The sequence below is a fragment of the Hordeum vulgare genome, chromosome 6H, assembly GCF_904849725.1.
Source record: "Hordeum vulgare subsp. vulgare chromosome 6H, MorexV3_pseudomolecules_assembly, whole genome shotgun sequence".
Lineage (NCBI taxonomy): Eukaryota > Viridiplantae > Streptophyta > Magnoliopsida > Poales > Poaceae > Hordeum > Hordeum vulgare.
The window spans coordinates 22,649,879-22,667,223 of NC_058523.1; the positions used below are offsets into that span (position 1 = coordinate 22,649,879).

The 17,345-nt window shown below is 43.6% G+C and overlaps 1 protein-coding gene across 1 annotated transcript; it reads right to left on the reverse strand.

Moving 5' to 3' along the window:
* Window positions 1-15,035: 15,035 nt before the first annotated feature.
* Window positions 15,036-16,208, reverse strand: LOC123401594 (BTB/POZ and MATH domain-containing protein 1-like). Its single transcript, XM_045095420.1, has one exon. It carries the CDS (start codon window positions 16,206-16,208, stop codon window positions 15,036-15,038), a length of 1,173 nt encoding a protein of 390 aa, XP_044951355.1.
* Window positions 16,209-17,345: the final 1,137 nt, after the last annotated feature.

Consider the following 17,345-nt stretch of genomic DNA (forward strand, 5'->3'; position numbering starts at 1 on the left):
TTCTTGTTTTTGTTTATTTACGGCGATATGTGCCTGTTCTAGTGACGTGTGTACCCCCCACGCCCTCGAGAAAAACCTTATATTTTAAGATTGTAAAAAGAAAATTAGAAGTAACATGTCATTTTTTTTGTTACCTCAAACGAAATGTCAACCTTTTTTTTTATCTCAAATAAATTGTCATCTTAATTTTGGTAAGGGGAAGAAGGAACAGGAAATTCCACAAGACGAATTACTCACTCTAGTCTGTCTGGATCAGTCCATGCATATGGCACACGAGACTAGAGCTGACTGACGCGTGGGGCCACCTTGTTGCTCGGTTCGGTTGAAGTGAACCAAATCTGGCGGACGGCGGCCCCCGCGTCGATCTCTCTCTCTCTCCGCCGCCGCCGCCGTCATGCTCCGCCGTCGGAGCCGCATCCTCGCCCACCTCCTCGCCTCTCCCGCCACCTCCCCCATCACCCGCCTCTAACCCCTCGCTCCACCGCCTCCTCTCCGCGGCCGCTTCCCGGCACACCGGATTCGCCGTCGAAGAGTACCTCGTCCAGACCTGCGGCCTCACCCGACCACAGGCACTCAAGGCCTCGGCGAAGCTCTCCCACCCCAACTCCCCAAGGCCCGACGCCGTCGTCGCCTTCCTCGCGGGCCTCGGCCTCTCCGCCGCCGACATCGCCGCCGCTGTCTCCAGGGACCCGCAGTTGCTCTGCGCCGGCGTGGAGACAACCCTGGCCCCAAACATCGTCGGGCTCACCGGCCTCGGCCTGTCACGCTCTCAGATCGCGCGCCTCACCGCGCTCGCCGGAAAGTCCTCAGATCCATCGTCTCCAATCTGCCGTACTGCCATTCCTTCCTTGGCTCCTATGAGAACCCTTTCCGGGTGGTCCAGGGCCGAGCCCACATTTGTTCGGAGTGTGCGGTCCGCACACAGTCCATAATTATTTAGACCCTGTTTGATTCCAATAAGTCAGGTGACTTATAAGTTAGGTGACTTAAAACCAGTGACTTGTTTTTTTTTCGCCATTCTTCTATTCCCGCCATTTCATTTTACAAATCCATTTCAAATATGCATACAAATACAAATGCAAATACAAATCCATTTCAAATATGCGTACAAATACAAATACAAATCCATTTCAAATATGCGTACAAATACAAACACAAATACAAATTACATTGTTCGACACTAGAACAAATACCAATTACTGCCTACTATGCAGTCCTTCCGCTATCCAATCACGAAAAACGTTCATGTTATGATCATCACGCGAGTTTTGTCCCTGAGATTGAGTTGCACGGCTTCGTCGTTGGCGTCGGCGTCGTAGGCGACTAGGCTCATCCACCATTGGAATGAACTCCTCATCATCATCACACTCTTCAAAATCTCTATCCTCCAATTTACTCTCTCTAATGAAATTGTATAAAGCCATGCATGATGAAATAATTTTACTTTGCTTTGGTGGTGGATAAGAGGGCATGTGCAACAAAATCCTCCACTTGTTCTTCAGTACTCCAAAGCATCGCTCTATTGCATTGCAAATTTGGGAATGTCTATGATTAAATGTTTGTTTTTTACCTCTTGGCGGTGGACCTTGATTGTACTCTTGAAAATGGTACTTCGTTTCTTTGTACGGTGCAAGATAACCAGGTTGGTTAGAGAATCCCGAGTCCACCACATAAAACTTCCCTACAATGTTAAACTGTTAGATAAACATCAATCATCGGGCTGATCAAAGAAATGTGTACCGCAATCTAAATGTACCTTGGGGAGGATGTGGGAAGTGGCTGTCAAATTTGTCTAGTGCTGCCTTGAACACCCTCATGTCATGAACCGACCCAGGCCACCCAGTAACGATGAAGGTGAATCTCAAGTCAAAATCACAAATTGCTAGCACATTCTGAGTAGTAGTTGATTTTCGATTCATGTGTGTGATGAGGTCTGTCTTTGGCACAACCACCTCTATATGTGTTCCATCAATGGCTCCAATGCAATTGTCGAAGAACGGAGCAAACATTGGATTTTGAACTCTTGGATGAGGTGTCCCAAACTGTGGATCTAGTGGATGAATTATGTCTCCTGCCAACTTAACCAAAGATTCCAAGACTTTATCAAACTTCCTATGAAGTGTCTTCATTGATCGAACAAAACGATTTTCAGCCTGCCGCATAGATTGGGGAGCACCAACCTTCCATAAGAACATGGCTAAAGATTCCACAGATGTCATCCTCCTAGTAGACTTCAATCCATATGACTCTACTAGAAAATTGTGCAGGCTGTCAAACACCTCTCTATCCATTCTAAACATGTTGAAACATTGTGTCTTATGATGTAATGTCCTCATGACCCACTCATATCCAGTTTCTTTAGGTTGGCGATACATATTTTTATTTCTCATGTTCTCAAGGTGGTACGTACCAATGATTTGTGCAGCGCCGAATATTATGTTCTTCCTCCTATCTGTTGCTGCAGCTTCTTGTTCCTCCTATTCTTCGTCCTCCTCTGCCCACTGATCCATGGTGGCAGCCATCCATTGCTACAAAAATATATGAATCAAGTTACAAAAAATGCTTCAAAAATATATTCCAGAAGCATTACTGCTACAGTCTACTTCACATAATTATAACACGGCATACACTTCACATATTTACTCCAGAATTACAAAAACAGAATTATAAATACTCCAGAAATGCAAAAACAGAATTATAAATGCTCCAGAAATACGAAAACAGAATTATAAATACTCCAGAATTATAAAAACAGAATTATAAATACTCCAGAAATGCAAAAACAGAATTATAAATACTCCAGAATTATAAAAACAGAATTATAAATACTCCAGAAATACAAAAACAGAATTATAAATACTCCAGAAATACAAAAACAGAATTATAAATATTCCAGAAATACAAAAACAGAATTATAAATACTCCAGAAATAACACGGCATAACATGATTCAAGTTCACATAACACAGCATAACATGATTCAAGTTCACATAACACGGCATACACTTCACATAACATGACATAACATTACTGCTACAGTCTACTTCTTGGTCACAATTCCTCTCTGCTCGCAGTGCATCTGGATCCACGCAAGCCTTGCTTCAAGAGTCTGCATAGCTCTGAAAAAGGCCCTCTTTTTAGCATCCATGAACAACTCCGAAGCCACCCACATTTCCACAGATGCTTCAGCTACCCCCACACTCTTTAGCAAGAGCTACACACTGATCCATCTCTTCTTGAATTGCTTGGCGTTTTTGCACCATGATCTGTGCTTGTGCATTTACCATTGCCCTGGACCGAGCCTCCTCCCTCTTGGCATAATTGTCCTCCTTTTTCTTCCCTTCATCCCTGTCAATCTTGATTTCATTCACCAGCCCCCTAAGAGCTTTAACCATAGGACTCTTGGTTTTCTTGGAAGGGCTCTCTCCTCTACATCCAATGCTGCTCGCCCTCTTGCTGCTACTGCTAGCCCTCTTGTTGGCACTGCCCATGGGACTGCATGTGTCGTCTTCTCGAGTCCCATCACAAAGATCTGCTGCAACACCATTGCTTGGTTGGTTGTCTTCCTCATCAAATCCTGGACAAAATGCAGATGATCCATCCACTGTCACATTATCGAAGATCAGCATCAAATCATCTAGATAGGGGGGCACTCGATCCTTGAATACTCTGTAGCACTCGGTTCTCCCCTTGGTATTAGCTTGCCACCATGACTCGCTTGCCAGGATTTCACCATTTGGACCTCGGCCTAGTCCACTGGACTTCACCTGCACCTCTTTCCAGAAAGTTGCCAAGACCTTTGCTTGGGTATACCTATTCTTCATAGCCTTCACGTTATATTTCTGTCCACAAGATCTACGAAAATCTCTGCATATGTTCTTCCACCCAACAGGAGCCATTTGATTGTTTGGGCGGTTCCCGTCACTAATCTCGCGAATGACTAATTTTAAAAAGAGTTCTAGCCTTGGCTCATTCCATTTAGCATTATCAAAGCCACGCTGTCATGCATTGCAACTCGATTACAAAACGATACCATGTGATACTTTGCAATTGTGAAACACATGAGCACTGCAAATGTTACCTCATCCGAGTCGTCTTCTTCCTCGTCGGAGTTCTGGAGCATGTTGAAGTTGGTACAGTAGAAGCCTTCCTCGTCGTCGTCCAGGTCAATGTGGCCTCCAGTCTGAGCGCTTGTGGCATTGGTCAGGGACCTGCCGCGCTTGACTACACCACCACCGCGACCAGACCCTGACCTTGCTGGACGAGGAGGCATGCCGGCGCTGGATGAGGTTCCTCGGCCACCCGCGCCTCGGCCCGCACCTCGACCGCGTCCAGCCGTGGCCACCACATGCTTGCCGCTGCGTCGACGGGGAGGGGCCTCCTGGGGCTGCAGAACATGCTGATACTCCGACAGTGTAGGAAACGCCGCCGCCTCGGAGTTCAGGTCCAGTCCCCCCGACGATGGCGGATCGAGGAAGGTCGGGGCCGCACCTAGGCCTCCAGTCGACGCGCCCAGACCTCCAGTCGCCGCCGCACCCAAGCCTCCAATCGCCGCGCCCAGGCCACCCACGCGCGGAGAGAAGCCTCCAGCCGCCGGAGCACGAAACAGAGCAGCAGCCGCACGAATCGGTGGGGAGTAGTTGCCGACCTGGGAGCTGTCAGCAAACAAGTCCTCTTCCTCGTCGGCGCCTTGGGAATCTTGGAAAAGGGCGGCGAAGCTCCTACCGGCCATGGTGGAAACCGGGCGGCGAGCGGAGTAGGCGAGCGGATCCGGGCGGAGGCGAGCGGATCCGGCCGAGGCGAGCTCGCGATGGAGGGCGGCGGCGGCGAGCTCGCGATGGGGTGCGCGGGTGCCTGGAACGATGGGGAGGCGTGGGGTGCGCGGTGCCTGGGCGTGGGGAGGCGTGGTCACGGGTGGGCTGGCTGAAAAAGTGGTGGGACCCACCCAAAAGTAAGTGACTTATAAGTTTTAAGTTGGGGTGGAGCAACTTATGACTTATAAGTTGGGGTGACTTATAAGTTGGACCTGTTTGGCAAAATAAGTCACTTTTTGTACTTTTTAACTTATAAGTTGGTGACTTATTTGGAACCAAACAGGGCCTTAGGGCTCCATCTTTCGTCAAAAATTGAAAAGTTGATATGTTTGATCAGAACTACGAAACTGAATGAAGGTTTTTTTGAGAGCCTTTCTTTACTCCATTGACACATCCGGACGATACAAGCACACGATGTATCCTTTTGCGGTCCTGTCCCTCGCTCCTCTCGCTTTCATCGGGACTTCAAGATCCGTTGCGATGGAGAATGGATGACACAACAACAGATACATACAGAGGTAGGATAAGGAGACTTACAGTTTTGGCATTGCAAATACAATAAAGTTTCTAATTCTTATTTTTAGTTTAATTTTCACAGTGATCATTAGAGATATAGGTTCTTGCATGATTACCCCCTTAATTAAATCACAATATAGCAGTTCAACCGACGCGAGACTAGGTGAGTTAGACGACTTGTTTAATTACTAAATATTAATAAATAATCTGTAATTGATATCTGCTGATGTATCACTTGAGTTTTATTTTGTTTATCTTCTGTATATCTTGTGTTTCAAAACTATATATTTAAGTAATCATGGTGAGTTAGACACATGGCCCCGAATTTTATCGGCCCAACCCTTGGGTGGTCAAGTGCAACAACTCTCTCCTCGATTGCAGCCTTAACAAGGTGATCAAGCCCAACATCGCATTCCTGAGGGAGTGCGGGCTAGGTGATCACGATATCATCAAGCTGTGCTGCAGTAGCAAGAGGATTCTTAGCACCAACTCGGAGCATGTCCGGGTGATGGCGGTGCGCGCCGAAGGTTTAGGTGTGCCCCGCAACTCTGCAATGTTCAGACAAGTGGAGTACCTTAAGAACTCTTTTTTTTTTTTTTTTTGTATTTGAAAACTTAAGATTATGTTTGGTTGCTTGCTTAATAAAATGACTGCATGCATCGATTGATGAAAAGCCGGGGGCTATGAGCTTCCTTGTCAAAAAAAGAAAATCTGAAGAACTCTAGAATGTCCGGGCGATGTTCTCTTATGCCTCAGCGAGGAGACGATTCCCGCCAAAGTGGAGTACCTGAAGAACTTGTTCAGGTGGTCAGATGCTTATGTGGGCGTTCCTTTTCATAGTTGGCCGGTGGTGTTGGTGAGGTCTAAGGAAAGGCTGCGGAAAAAATTAGAGTTCCTTACCTCCGAGGTGGGCTCGGTACCGGCATACATTGCTCATCGGCCGATAATGCTTGGTCTTAGCCTCGAAGGCCGGTTCAGGCCCTGATACTATGTTATGAGGTTTCTTCTTAAGGAAAATGGATTGCTAGACCCCGAATGGAGCTACTTTTCTACGGTCATGGTGACCAGAAGGTATTCGTGGAGAAGCACATATGCCCTCACAAGGAAGCAGCACCCCACCTTGCCCAAGACTATGCTGACGCTTGCAGAGGGCAAGCACCCACTAGATTCAGATTTGCATGAACCAAGAACGGGCTATGAGGATTGGTAACTGCATATGACGCAACAAAGTCTATGCTCTGTGTAGTAAGCTGGTAATTTTGTCTCACTGTTCTTTGCCTAACTGAATGTCTGTTTGCTCCATTGACTTCTGAACCCCAAAGAGTTGATGCCTTATTTGGCAGAGAAGAAAGCATCACATGAAATTCTGAAAATGATAAGCCATTGAATATATTTGTGTTTCCAACTTATGTTTATAAGATCGTTGAAAATGGATGTGGGGGTGTATCAATTTTCTGTAGAAACCAGACCCAAAGAACCAGAAAGCAAAAGAACACCCCTCATTGGTTTTCATTAAAAATATTAGTATGGTCTGCTTTTATATAGATTTTTATCAGCATGTTCCACTTTCATTTCATCGTCTTATTTGTTCTGAAATTGCAGTTCAAATTTAGACTGTTCAGAAAATATATTTCTGTTGGCTGTAAACCTATACTTGAACTTTCCTGAGAAACTTTTAATTATCTGAGACTAAAGCATGACCAACAAATGAATTAGTCTTATCATTTGCGTATGTCCTAATAGTCAGAACTAAACCAATGGAGATGACATGAACTGTATCCATTCACAAAATTTACATGTATATTTTGGCAGCAAACGCATCGATTCAAAAGTTAACCTCGTAAATCTACAAAGTTCTGCCCATTTTGTTGCATAGAGCTGACCTATAAGTCTTCCCACAAGCACGACACTGGCACCTTAGGCCTGTTGTCCACCCCATAAGAAGCAAGTTGCTGTGTCTAGCGATGCAATTCTGTGTTGTGTGTCATGTGATTGTGTCAATTATGCAAGAGTGATATCTATCCACTCTACTGTTCCATACTAAGATTTTTTTTTTTGTCGGGATGGACGAGTCAAAGTCCTCCCTGTTAAAACACATGAAAGATATATATTAGAGTTTAGAAAGTGAGATCAGGTCATTCAGCAAATGCATCAAACATACCAGTGAGTACTATATCTGCACACTTGATGTCTATATGTTCTCAAATGGCCATTGCAGTTTTCAGTGCAATTCTTCTAGTATAACAGGTGCACAAGAAAGACGGTTATTAGTTTGGTTATGAACCATGAAGACCACAATATGTTGATAACTGCCAAGGATGCGATTTTGATCTTGTTTGTTGGTCGCTTGCTCTGATTCTTCTAAGTTGTAAATCTTCATTTTTTTTTGGAATATTTTTGTTTGAAGAAATTACTGTTGGTTAAAGCAATTCATGGTTACTGCTTTGTATCAGTTTTTCTCCTGTACTCCTATTTGCGAACTGGCTGTAGTTCTAGGGATAACTGATCTCAAAACTAAATAATGCAGTAGTAGCATTTCTGTAGATGGCCTGCCTCTCCAAATTGGCAAATTCTCTGTCTGGTAAAAAAAATGAGCCTCCTTTGGTTGCATCAGTCAAGTGCTTACACGTGTGTTATTTTATTTTAGGCCCCGCTTGGCTTCGGTGTATTATTATACATTTGTATTTATTTTACAGGTGTATAATACTGACCACATTTGATTTTCAATTGGAAAGAAAAAGGACTGGTGGAAGTCTGTATATTTTACACGGGTATGGGGCTGTGAAACGCCAATCCAATCAGGGCGTTACTCTCCTCCTTCATCCTCTCTACGGCTCTATCCTGTGAAGTCAAACTAGTCTCACAATGCGGGAACAGTTACTTGGTTGGTTTCCTGGGAATCCTTGGTCTCTTTGTTGCCTCTAGATGTGGCAGGCAGGGGATAAGGGGCTTTGGGCTTCCGTTGGACGAGGGACACTTTAGCTATGTGCATGGGGTTATCCCTTGGGGGATTTGTAGCAAGGGAAGCAGCAGCTGCCCCGCATCTTCGATCTTCAAGAAAACATATAGATGGAGATGCGCCTTCAGTTTTCTGCCATGCCATATTGAGTCAAATACAGCGAAAATTTGGAGATCTGTTTAAAAAGGTTAAATGGTGTTAGTTTCTGCCTTTCTGCTACAAGTATCATCACTGAACCTGATACTTGCATGATAATTTACTTTCCTACTAGAACAATTTTTTACTCTACCTATGTGAGCATTCTTATGGAATGGGTTATTGAAATATTTGCGCAACGTATATAGCTGCTCTTCACTCGGCAGTTGAATTTAGCAGAAGCTAATGCATGCAATTTCTTATTATTTTGTTAGAAAAGCTCCCCAAATGCTCGAGGAGCGATGTAACCTGTTTATTATGTGTTTAATTTCATTGAGTCAACCATGCATGCCATCGAATTTTTTCTGGAGTTGATAACCAATTTGAAACATATTTCTCTGCTTTCCGTTCATACAATCAACCCTCTGTAATAGTCAAACTCGTAAGGCTTAATCGCTTAATTCGTTAACTTACTGTCTGTTATCAAATTTCCGTAGACCTTAGTCTGCTAGCGTGAACAGACAGCAACTTGCTTGGATTGATGATTACTTTTGACCATGTCAAGTCAATCTTGATTTGTTTGCTCCTTCCAAGCATGCAGTTGAGGCATGCAGCTCAGCTGTCAGTTGTGCACTTGAGGTATCGCTTAATTTTTTTCTCATTGCAGTCCTGTTTGCTTATGTCTCATGTGTTGGTTTGGGATCTCAGCTCTAAATGTCTGCTTATTTTTTTATCCCACGATGTTCCTTTTCTACTTATAGAACGCTCGTGGGTCATTGCTTTGCAGCATCTCTAGCAAACCCCGTATAATGTCCCGACCCATAAAATAATCATTAAAATACGGGTCGTCACCGCAGCCGCTGGTGCCCGTTTGTGGCGACGAAGAAGCTAGCTAGCTAGCTGAGTCAATTCAATTCGAATGACGCTAGCTAGCTAGCTAGCTCAAGCTGAATTGATTCGATTCGAATGGCGCTAGCTAGCGCTAGCTGAATTGATTTGAACGGCGCTAGCTACCTAGCTCTAGCTCGTGGAGGAGTCCGGCCACCGCCTGCCCCGCCCTGCCCGCCCGTTCGCCCGGTGTCTTCCTTGTCCGCCCGTTCGTCGGTGGCCGCCTTGCTCTACGGTATGTGTTGATTTAAAATTGGTGTGAGGAAGAGGGCGACGAAAAAAATAGGCTAAAATCGTATATTCAGAAAATATTCTTTTTTACGGGTCCGTTTTGCTGGGTCTTACTCTGCCCTCGCCCGCGCCAGCATGCAAAGCCGTTTTTTCGCGAACTGTAAACACGTTTTGCAGTTGACGTTATACGGGGTCTGCTAGAGATGCTCTTACCCCATGGTCACATGGGTCTGTTGGGACCAAATTTTTTGCACAGGTGAGGCGGCGCTCTACACGCTCATTGGTGGAGCTGCCGACGGCGCTCACCAAGGTTGGAGAGGATATGGAGAAGGCGGCAGAAAAGATTGACAGATGGTTCGCCCTCATCTCCGATTCCATGGAGGTTGTGCTAAAGATGGTCTTTTCCAAGCCTGCTCCTTTATCAGTTAAAAACTTAAAATGGATAGAGCTGGATTTCAGGTTATGCAAGTTCCTGCCTTCTGTACTCTGAAGCTTGCTACAACATTGAACATTCCAATGGTTAGTTGCTCATTTACTTGCTTATTATCGAATTGTTTATATAGAGATAGGATGTTGCTCAAAATTGCGATTTTTTGGTGTTAAGCTCTTGCTAGTGCTAGTCTCAGATACTTGAATTATGGGGTTGTGGGAGTTTATCATTGATTAGCACACAGTGCAATTAAACCAGTACTAAGACCCTACATCTTGTAGGCAGGTATTGGAGAACAATTTCGTCTTTTTTTCTTTTTGAAAAGAGATCTGACTCAGTTTCGTTTCTGGAAATAAGGATGCCCTGAGCAGTAGTTTTGGCCATATTTTCTATTTAAAATGTTGAAGGTGTGCACATTTCTGTATGGTCATGGTCGTGAAATACTGAAAAACCTGTACCTCTTGAACAAGCATGGCACTGGGATCTAGTACGGGTTATCTATGTGAGCTGTATCCTATTGCAGAAGGAGGCAACAATTTGAAGTGCTCATTGGGCAATAGACGAGTCTGCAATTCTGCATAGTCAGTTTTGTTTTCCTTTGGACTCCTACTGCAATTCTGCATATTCAGTCTTCTGTCCTACATACATTTTCTGCATCTTGATCGTCAACCTTTATGTGTTTGATGGTTTGATCTTTGTCTTATTTGGGTTAGTGTTCATGTCATGTTTGTTAATGCCGCATTGCCTACTTTGATCCAAACTTCCAAACATTCGAAGTTTTAAACATGCAATGGTCTAAACATCCAAACACTCGAAGTTTTAAAATAGTACGGGCAATTCCTAAACAACCCACCAACACTACATACGCTAGACAACTACTCCTCGTCACTCTTACGCTCAAGGTCCTCCCAGTCAATGCCGGAACCCTCGTTGTCATGCTCGGCATCCTCCTGCTAAACCTTATTGTCGGAAACGGCCTTGATCACCCTGGAGGGGCCAACCTCGTCTCTTTGCGCTCCGTCAAAAACTACTCATCAACACTCTCACGCTCATGATGCTCCCAGTCAGGAACCCTCTTCGTCGTGTTGGACATCCTCTTGCTAAACCTCGTTGTCGGACTCACCTTGATCAACCTAGAGGGGCCAGCCTCGTCCTCCTTGTGCTCCGTCCTCTAGTGCTCATGGTCCATCTTTCGAAAGAAATCTGCCCCATACTACACGTGTGGATTTTCCCTCCCGAACCTCGATATTGCCTCTTCATCACTATCTCGGGTGTCCCGTTACTCCAGGACGATGCGTCTATCCCTCTTCTCCTTGCGAGACAGAATGTTCATCAATGGACCGACAAACTCCACCGTCGCCTAGGATTTGATCTCCAGAAAGTTAAGCTCATGACGCGGCCGACCGAGCCTCAATAGACGATGTTGAAGGCTTGAACTGCGACCACCGCCGCCGCAATAGTGTTGAGCCAATGGCGCTGGCCATCGTAGCGGTCGGGCTGACACAGTCGAACGCCGCGGTAGCCAGACTTCGGCGTCGTTTGTTTCGACGACACCCCCCGCGGCGATAGTGCGGTCGTGCGGCGAATCCGGCGAAGGGGGAAGCGGGTGCAGGGCGGCTCGGAGGAAGGGGTTTTCACTCGACAGTTGGCGTGTGCTTAGCTGTGGGGATGTTGCGTTTGTACGTATGCAACAGTGGCCCCGCAATGTAACTTTACATCACTTTGGAGTGTTTTTTTTCTTGCTCAAAACCGCAATCACATAATTTTATGTTTATTTTATTAGGGCATCTATTGGATGCAATAGTTTTGTATCAAAAATGATGTAGAAGTCAGTTTTTTTTAGCAGTATGTTGGAGATGTCCTGACCTGTGAGGACAGAAGTTGACTTCCCACCAGATCTGGCCAAACGGCCGTGTAACCGGGCCGGCCCGACAGCCCGTGTGCCTGGCACGACACGGGCTAATCGTGCTCGGGCCCGACACGAAGCACGCCTCGGACCGTGCCTGGGCCTGGAGGTTGGGCATGCGGGCCGGCACGGCACGACCTATTTACCGTTTTTATTTTTTATTTTTTATTTTTATATACATATAAAATAAAATAAAATCAATAGATCAAAATCAACCAAAAACAGGCCAATATGTTAAAATCGGTCCAAATAATAACCGAACAGGCCAGCGGACCGACCCATATAGCCCGGTGCTTAGGCCTGGATCCCGGGCACGTGGGCCGACATGACACAGCCTGTTTAATAAACGTGTCTCGGCGGGCCGTGCTGGGCGGTGCCGGGCCAGCCCATTTGGCCACGAAAGCTTAAAGCTAAATACTCCGCTGATCTTTTGATAATAGTAAATTAATAACAATGGTTTGCTTTAATTTCTGTGAAACAATTGTTCATTTATCACCTGGAGGAGAGTCATCCGGCTAGTATAAACTACAAGTCTATTTGGATCAGAATTTATAATACATGGAGTTCATTTCATATTTTTTGGCCACGTGTATATAAAGATAATCTCAATCTGAAATGTCATGATTAGTTCTGTAGTTATAAAGTAAGATTTATTAGTATGGTCATATGTTTTTATTTTTGGATATGGCATGAAACAAGCTCAAGAATAATTCTAGCTAAATTCTCTCTTCTTATTAGCTACTCTCTCAATCCCATAATATAAAAGTGTTTTTGACACTACACTAGTGTCAAAAACACTCTTATATTATGGAGTGGAAGTAGTAATAGTCTGAGTGTGCTAGTTCTTCATTTTGAGGGTATTAAAAAATACAGTCTTTTGAGGGATATGCTTTGAATTTGACAATAGGTTGGTTTTGCTTATCTATTACTAATGTTGTATGAACCATGATTTTTTTTCTCTAAAAGTACAGCGATAGGTTTAGCCGAATATTTTTTTAGATCAACAGGCAGAAACCTGCCTGGTTCTGTTTCCCAATAAAACCCCAGCTTAAAGTTTAGCTACATATCTCTTTGATGCCGTCTCATATATAGTTGTCTTTCTATGGAATTTCATCGGTTATTTGACTTCTTAACCTTTCGTAACAGATATTGGCGGTGAACGTGATAAAGCTAAACATTTTTCCAATGTTCAAGGTTTGGTCATGACTTTGACGAGGTAAGCTTATCTTTCACAAGTAAGTTGAGGTATCCGAAATGTATTTGAAAAAATTGATTTCATGGTTTTCTTCATTTCTCAAGTACAAAATATCAATAACAGACCCCAAGATTCTGTAAAGCTCTTGCTCATCTGGCTGTCTCCAGTCGTGTTTTCATAGTTGTCCGCGTCTTGCATTCTTTTTTTTGTAGTGAAAGACTTGTCCATATAGCATCTCAGACGGGCCCCTTACCATTCCCTATTTTTGCCTATGTTCGTGCCTGCTCATATCTGAGAATGTTGTCATACTAACTTGACTTGCTTTGCGGATACTTGTCAGTCTTATTTACTCATTGCTACATGTGTGGTATTTAATGTGGTTATGCATGGGTCTATCATATCCTAGTGTGGTTTACATTGTGCCCCTAGACAAGTAATTGATAACTAATAAAAACACCTGCACATTTGGCTTTGAATTTCTTTTAGTTAGCCCTGGGCTTATAGCTATACATTTTCAGATAGTGCTTCATATGGGACCGTTGTAATACATAGTGCTACATTTTGGATTTTCATAGTACTTGAGGAGCACGTGCTGATTAGATCATATATACAACTATTTATCATTTTACTTGTATTTTGCTATTTTAACCTTGCATTCCTGCTCTGCCTCTTTTCTTTCTTTCTTTGTAGATGAAGTGGTATGCGGTGTATAGAGGTAGTTATCCAGGAGTCTACGATTCATGGTCTGAATGCAATGAACAAGTGCTTCGTTACCAAGGCAGTTCCCACGACTCGTTCAATAGTAGGGGAAAGGCAGAGTACCATCAAAATCAGTATGTGCTTAACCAGAATAGAAAAACGAAATTAGGCAATGGTGCAGGCCAGAAAGGACTTATCGGGTTCGGTGAATTGAAGAACTTAATAATTCTCTTTCACTTCATCATAATTATGGTGTTGCTTTTATCATGTGGTCACATGTAGACATACATTGACCACTTTGCGGTTTCGTAATTAGGCATTTGTACTAAAGAGCTACTTGTGATTTCAAATGTATCTTCTGTGAACTATTTATATAATGCTTATGTCAGTTTGTTGTTAAACTTTGTGACTTCAAATGCAAGTTTGTGTATTGTATATCTGTTTTTACTGCAAGGATCAAATGGAAAAACTATCGAAACTGAACCGGGACATTAAACTTTACCGAGATCTGCTCTCGGCAAACTTGCATGAGTTTGGAGGTCATAGCACTTGTTGTGGCAATTATGCCGAGAGTGGCTCTTAGCAAAGAACCGATGGAATCAATGGACGTGAAGTTACTTTATTTTGCCGAGAGGTGCTGTTTGACCCTTGGCAAAGTGTTTACCAAGTGTCCATTTTCTATCTCTCGGCAAATTCCTGTTTGCCTGAGAGGTGTACGTCAGATGGACTTTGCCAACGGCAAAGGCTTTGCCAAGGGTTTTCGACCGGCCCTTTGCCGAGTTTTCTGGCACTCGACATACCAATGGATTCCAGTAGTTTTATCCCCTGAATTAATTATACATCCAACATCAAAATTAATTAAATATATGCTGAATGATTGCTGTTACTGCTACCTGGAAGACCCGGAGTTTGTAGAAGTCCGATGAGAAAGGCCCAATGTCCCCAGTTTAGGGCAAGAACTTAGGTTGCATGACGTGGAAGACACAAAGCAATAATAGAGACAAAACATAGAGTAATATATGAGGATAAGAAGACTAGCAGTGAATCCTACAGATTGCTGCAATGTGGATCAGTTTAACACCTGACCGTATATTCCATAAAGAAACAATTTGTTCACTGGATTTTTCTGATTCGACATAATCTTACACACAAGAAAACTGAAAGCAAGAGACACATGCTATGACATCTCTAAAGGACCACGCATTTGTATAAGATGATCACTTCAAGTATAACTAAGGAACATGTGCACCATATAGGAGAGTGCTACTTTTGTCGGTTCCAAGCAAGCTTGACAAAAATCTCCTTCAAAACCAAGGGATAGGTCAAAACTACATGATTCCAACCATCATTCATCGTTATTGTTTGCAAGCATGAGGGGGATTGGGCTTGGATAAACTTGAAGCATGCCTCCTTCAATCCCTGGCAGTGGTGCTGCTCGGCTATAGCAAGAGTGGACATCACCGAGCTCACATCTATGTTATCAGACAATTGCATTTGACATATGCATTTGAGTCGTTGGAGATCATACATGTCTGCCGCCACAAACAAGTCTTGAAGCCATTGCATCCACATTTCATTGTCTATTGTTTTCTTTTCTTGTCCTTCTTCTAGAACTTGTGACATTTCTTCCTCCTCCATGTAGCCCTTCTCTATCTCAGGACATGAGTCCGTGTAGATGAATTTAAGCAACGCCCTGAACACGTTTGCTCCCATGTCTTTGATATGTATGACACTAGACGTAGTAGTGCCCTCCTTCATGGGACCAAAGAGCTGTGCCATGAAGACTTTGGACCGGGCTGCAAGCACACACCGATGTGCAGTGAACGTCTCGCCGTTAACCTCAAATGTCACATCAGCATCCACCTTGGTTTGAAGGAGATTGTTAAAATGTTGGTCTATGTCAGACAGGAGCACCTTGGCGTTGTGGCCACCGACATCTTCAGTATTAGGATCCTTGCAAACCATTATGTCGCATCGGATGGTGAAAGAATCACCCTTTAGGTTCGCGGATCGTTCAAGGGCATCTCTTCTCAGAAACTTGTGGGTGCCCCAGGAAACATTACTGTGGAGCCGGCAAACTTTATTAGTTGCACGAATGTACATCGGCGTTTGCTTCTCAATCTGATCGACGAGACTAAAACTGACCCTAGCATCCACCTTGTCATCGTCAGAGAAAACCAATGCATAGAGAGAGATGAAGTCGACACAGTCTTGGTTCCGACCGTTAGGGAAGTACTGGATATACCAATCATGGCCTCCTACCATGAAAGGACCAGCATTGATGCTCTCTCCCATGGACAGTAGCTCTTTGGTGTACGAGTAGCCTTTGATCATGAGCAGATGGTAGCCGCTGTCCGTGTCAGTGTCAACAGCCGACGTGTTGCATGAGCCCTCCTGATGGCCTTTGACGACGGATATACCGGTGAACGATGACATGACGAGCCAACAGAGAGAGTTGCCCGTCTTCGGCTAGTCGTTCTTGATTGATCTCTCAAAAGTCTCACGTCTATTTGTATGTACTAGTAAAAGGGCCCATGCGTTGCAACGGGAGAAAGAAATACCACACGACACACGCTCTTAATTTATAAAAAATGTCTATAATTTGAGAATTTATAGTTACGATACAAATAAAGATGATTTTATCCTACAAAAATGCAGTTTAAAATTTCACGGGTCTTCTATTTTAACACGGCTTGCATGTAGATTTAATACGTACAAAGAATCAGTCAAGTGACTTTCACTTTCATCTCTAATCCTGATTTTGTTGACGTGTTCATCCCCAACCCGGATGAGTACCGGTATGAAAGAAAGACGAAACTTATTTATTAAGATTGCACCCTAGATAGTATTTTTATTAAACGTTTAACAGATAAAATAATATCATATTTAAATTCTACATATTTTTCTAATCAAATTCCATGTATAATATGTTAAATTTGGAGTTACGGTTTAAAAGATACGAGTATTTAAAAAAATATTTAATATATACCACGAGTTTAATGTCATAAAAAGTAAGTGTTTTTTTGTAAAATCACCTCGGTGGGTTTTCCGACAGAAGCGATAGCCTCTTTATTATTAGGTAAAGATATCGTATATAAAGAGATGCACGGCCGAATCATGTCCGACACGGACACTAACTAATTTGAACATAGTCCGACTCCAGATCCATCTGTAACACTGCTGGGAGTACAAGTCGTACGGCAAGCAACACACAAAGCCCGACCATACACACGGCAAAACTTGCCCAGTTGGGTACGGCAAGCTACCAAATTGCACATGCTAATTACAACTTAAATTAAGGTTTTATTAAGGTTTTTACAACTTAAATTGAGCAAAGAGAGCCTTGGCTCAGTGGTTGGGCATGCGGTTGTGCAGCACAACGACCTGAGTTCAATTCGTAGAATTGACAGGTGATGCACATGAAGTTTTCTTCCATTTATTGAGCATCAAGTTTGACGTGTGGTGAAACCACTCATCAAAAATATATTGATACTCATTTAAAAAATTCTGAGGACCATGTTTATCTTGGTACTCATACTAAAATGGTTGTATGTATCCCTAGTTGGTGCAGAG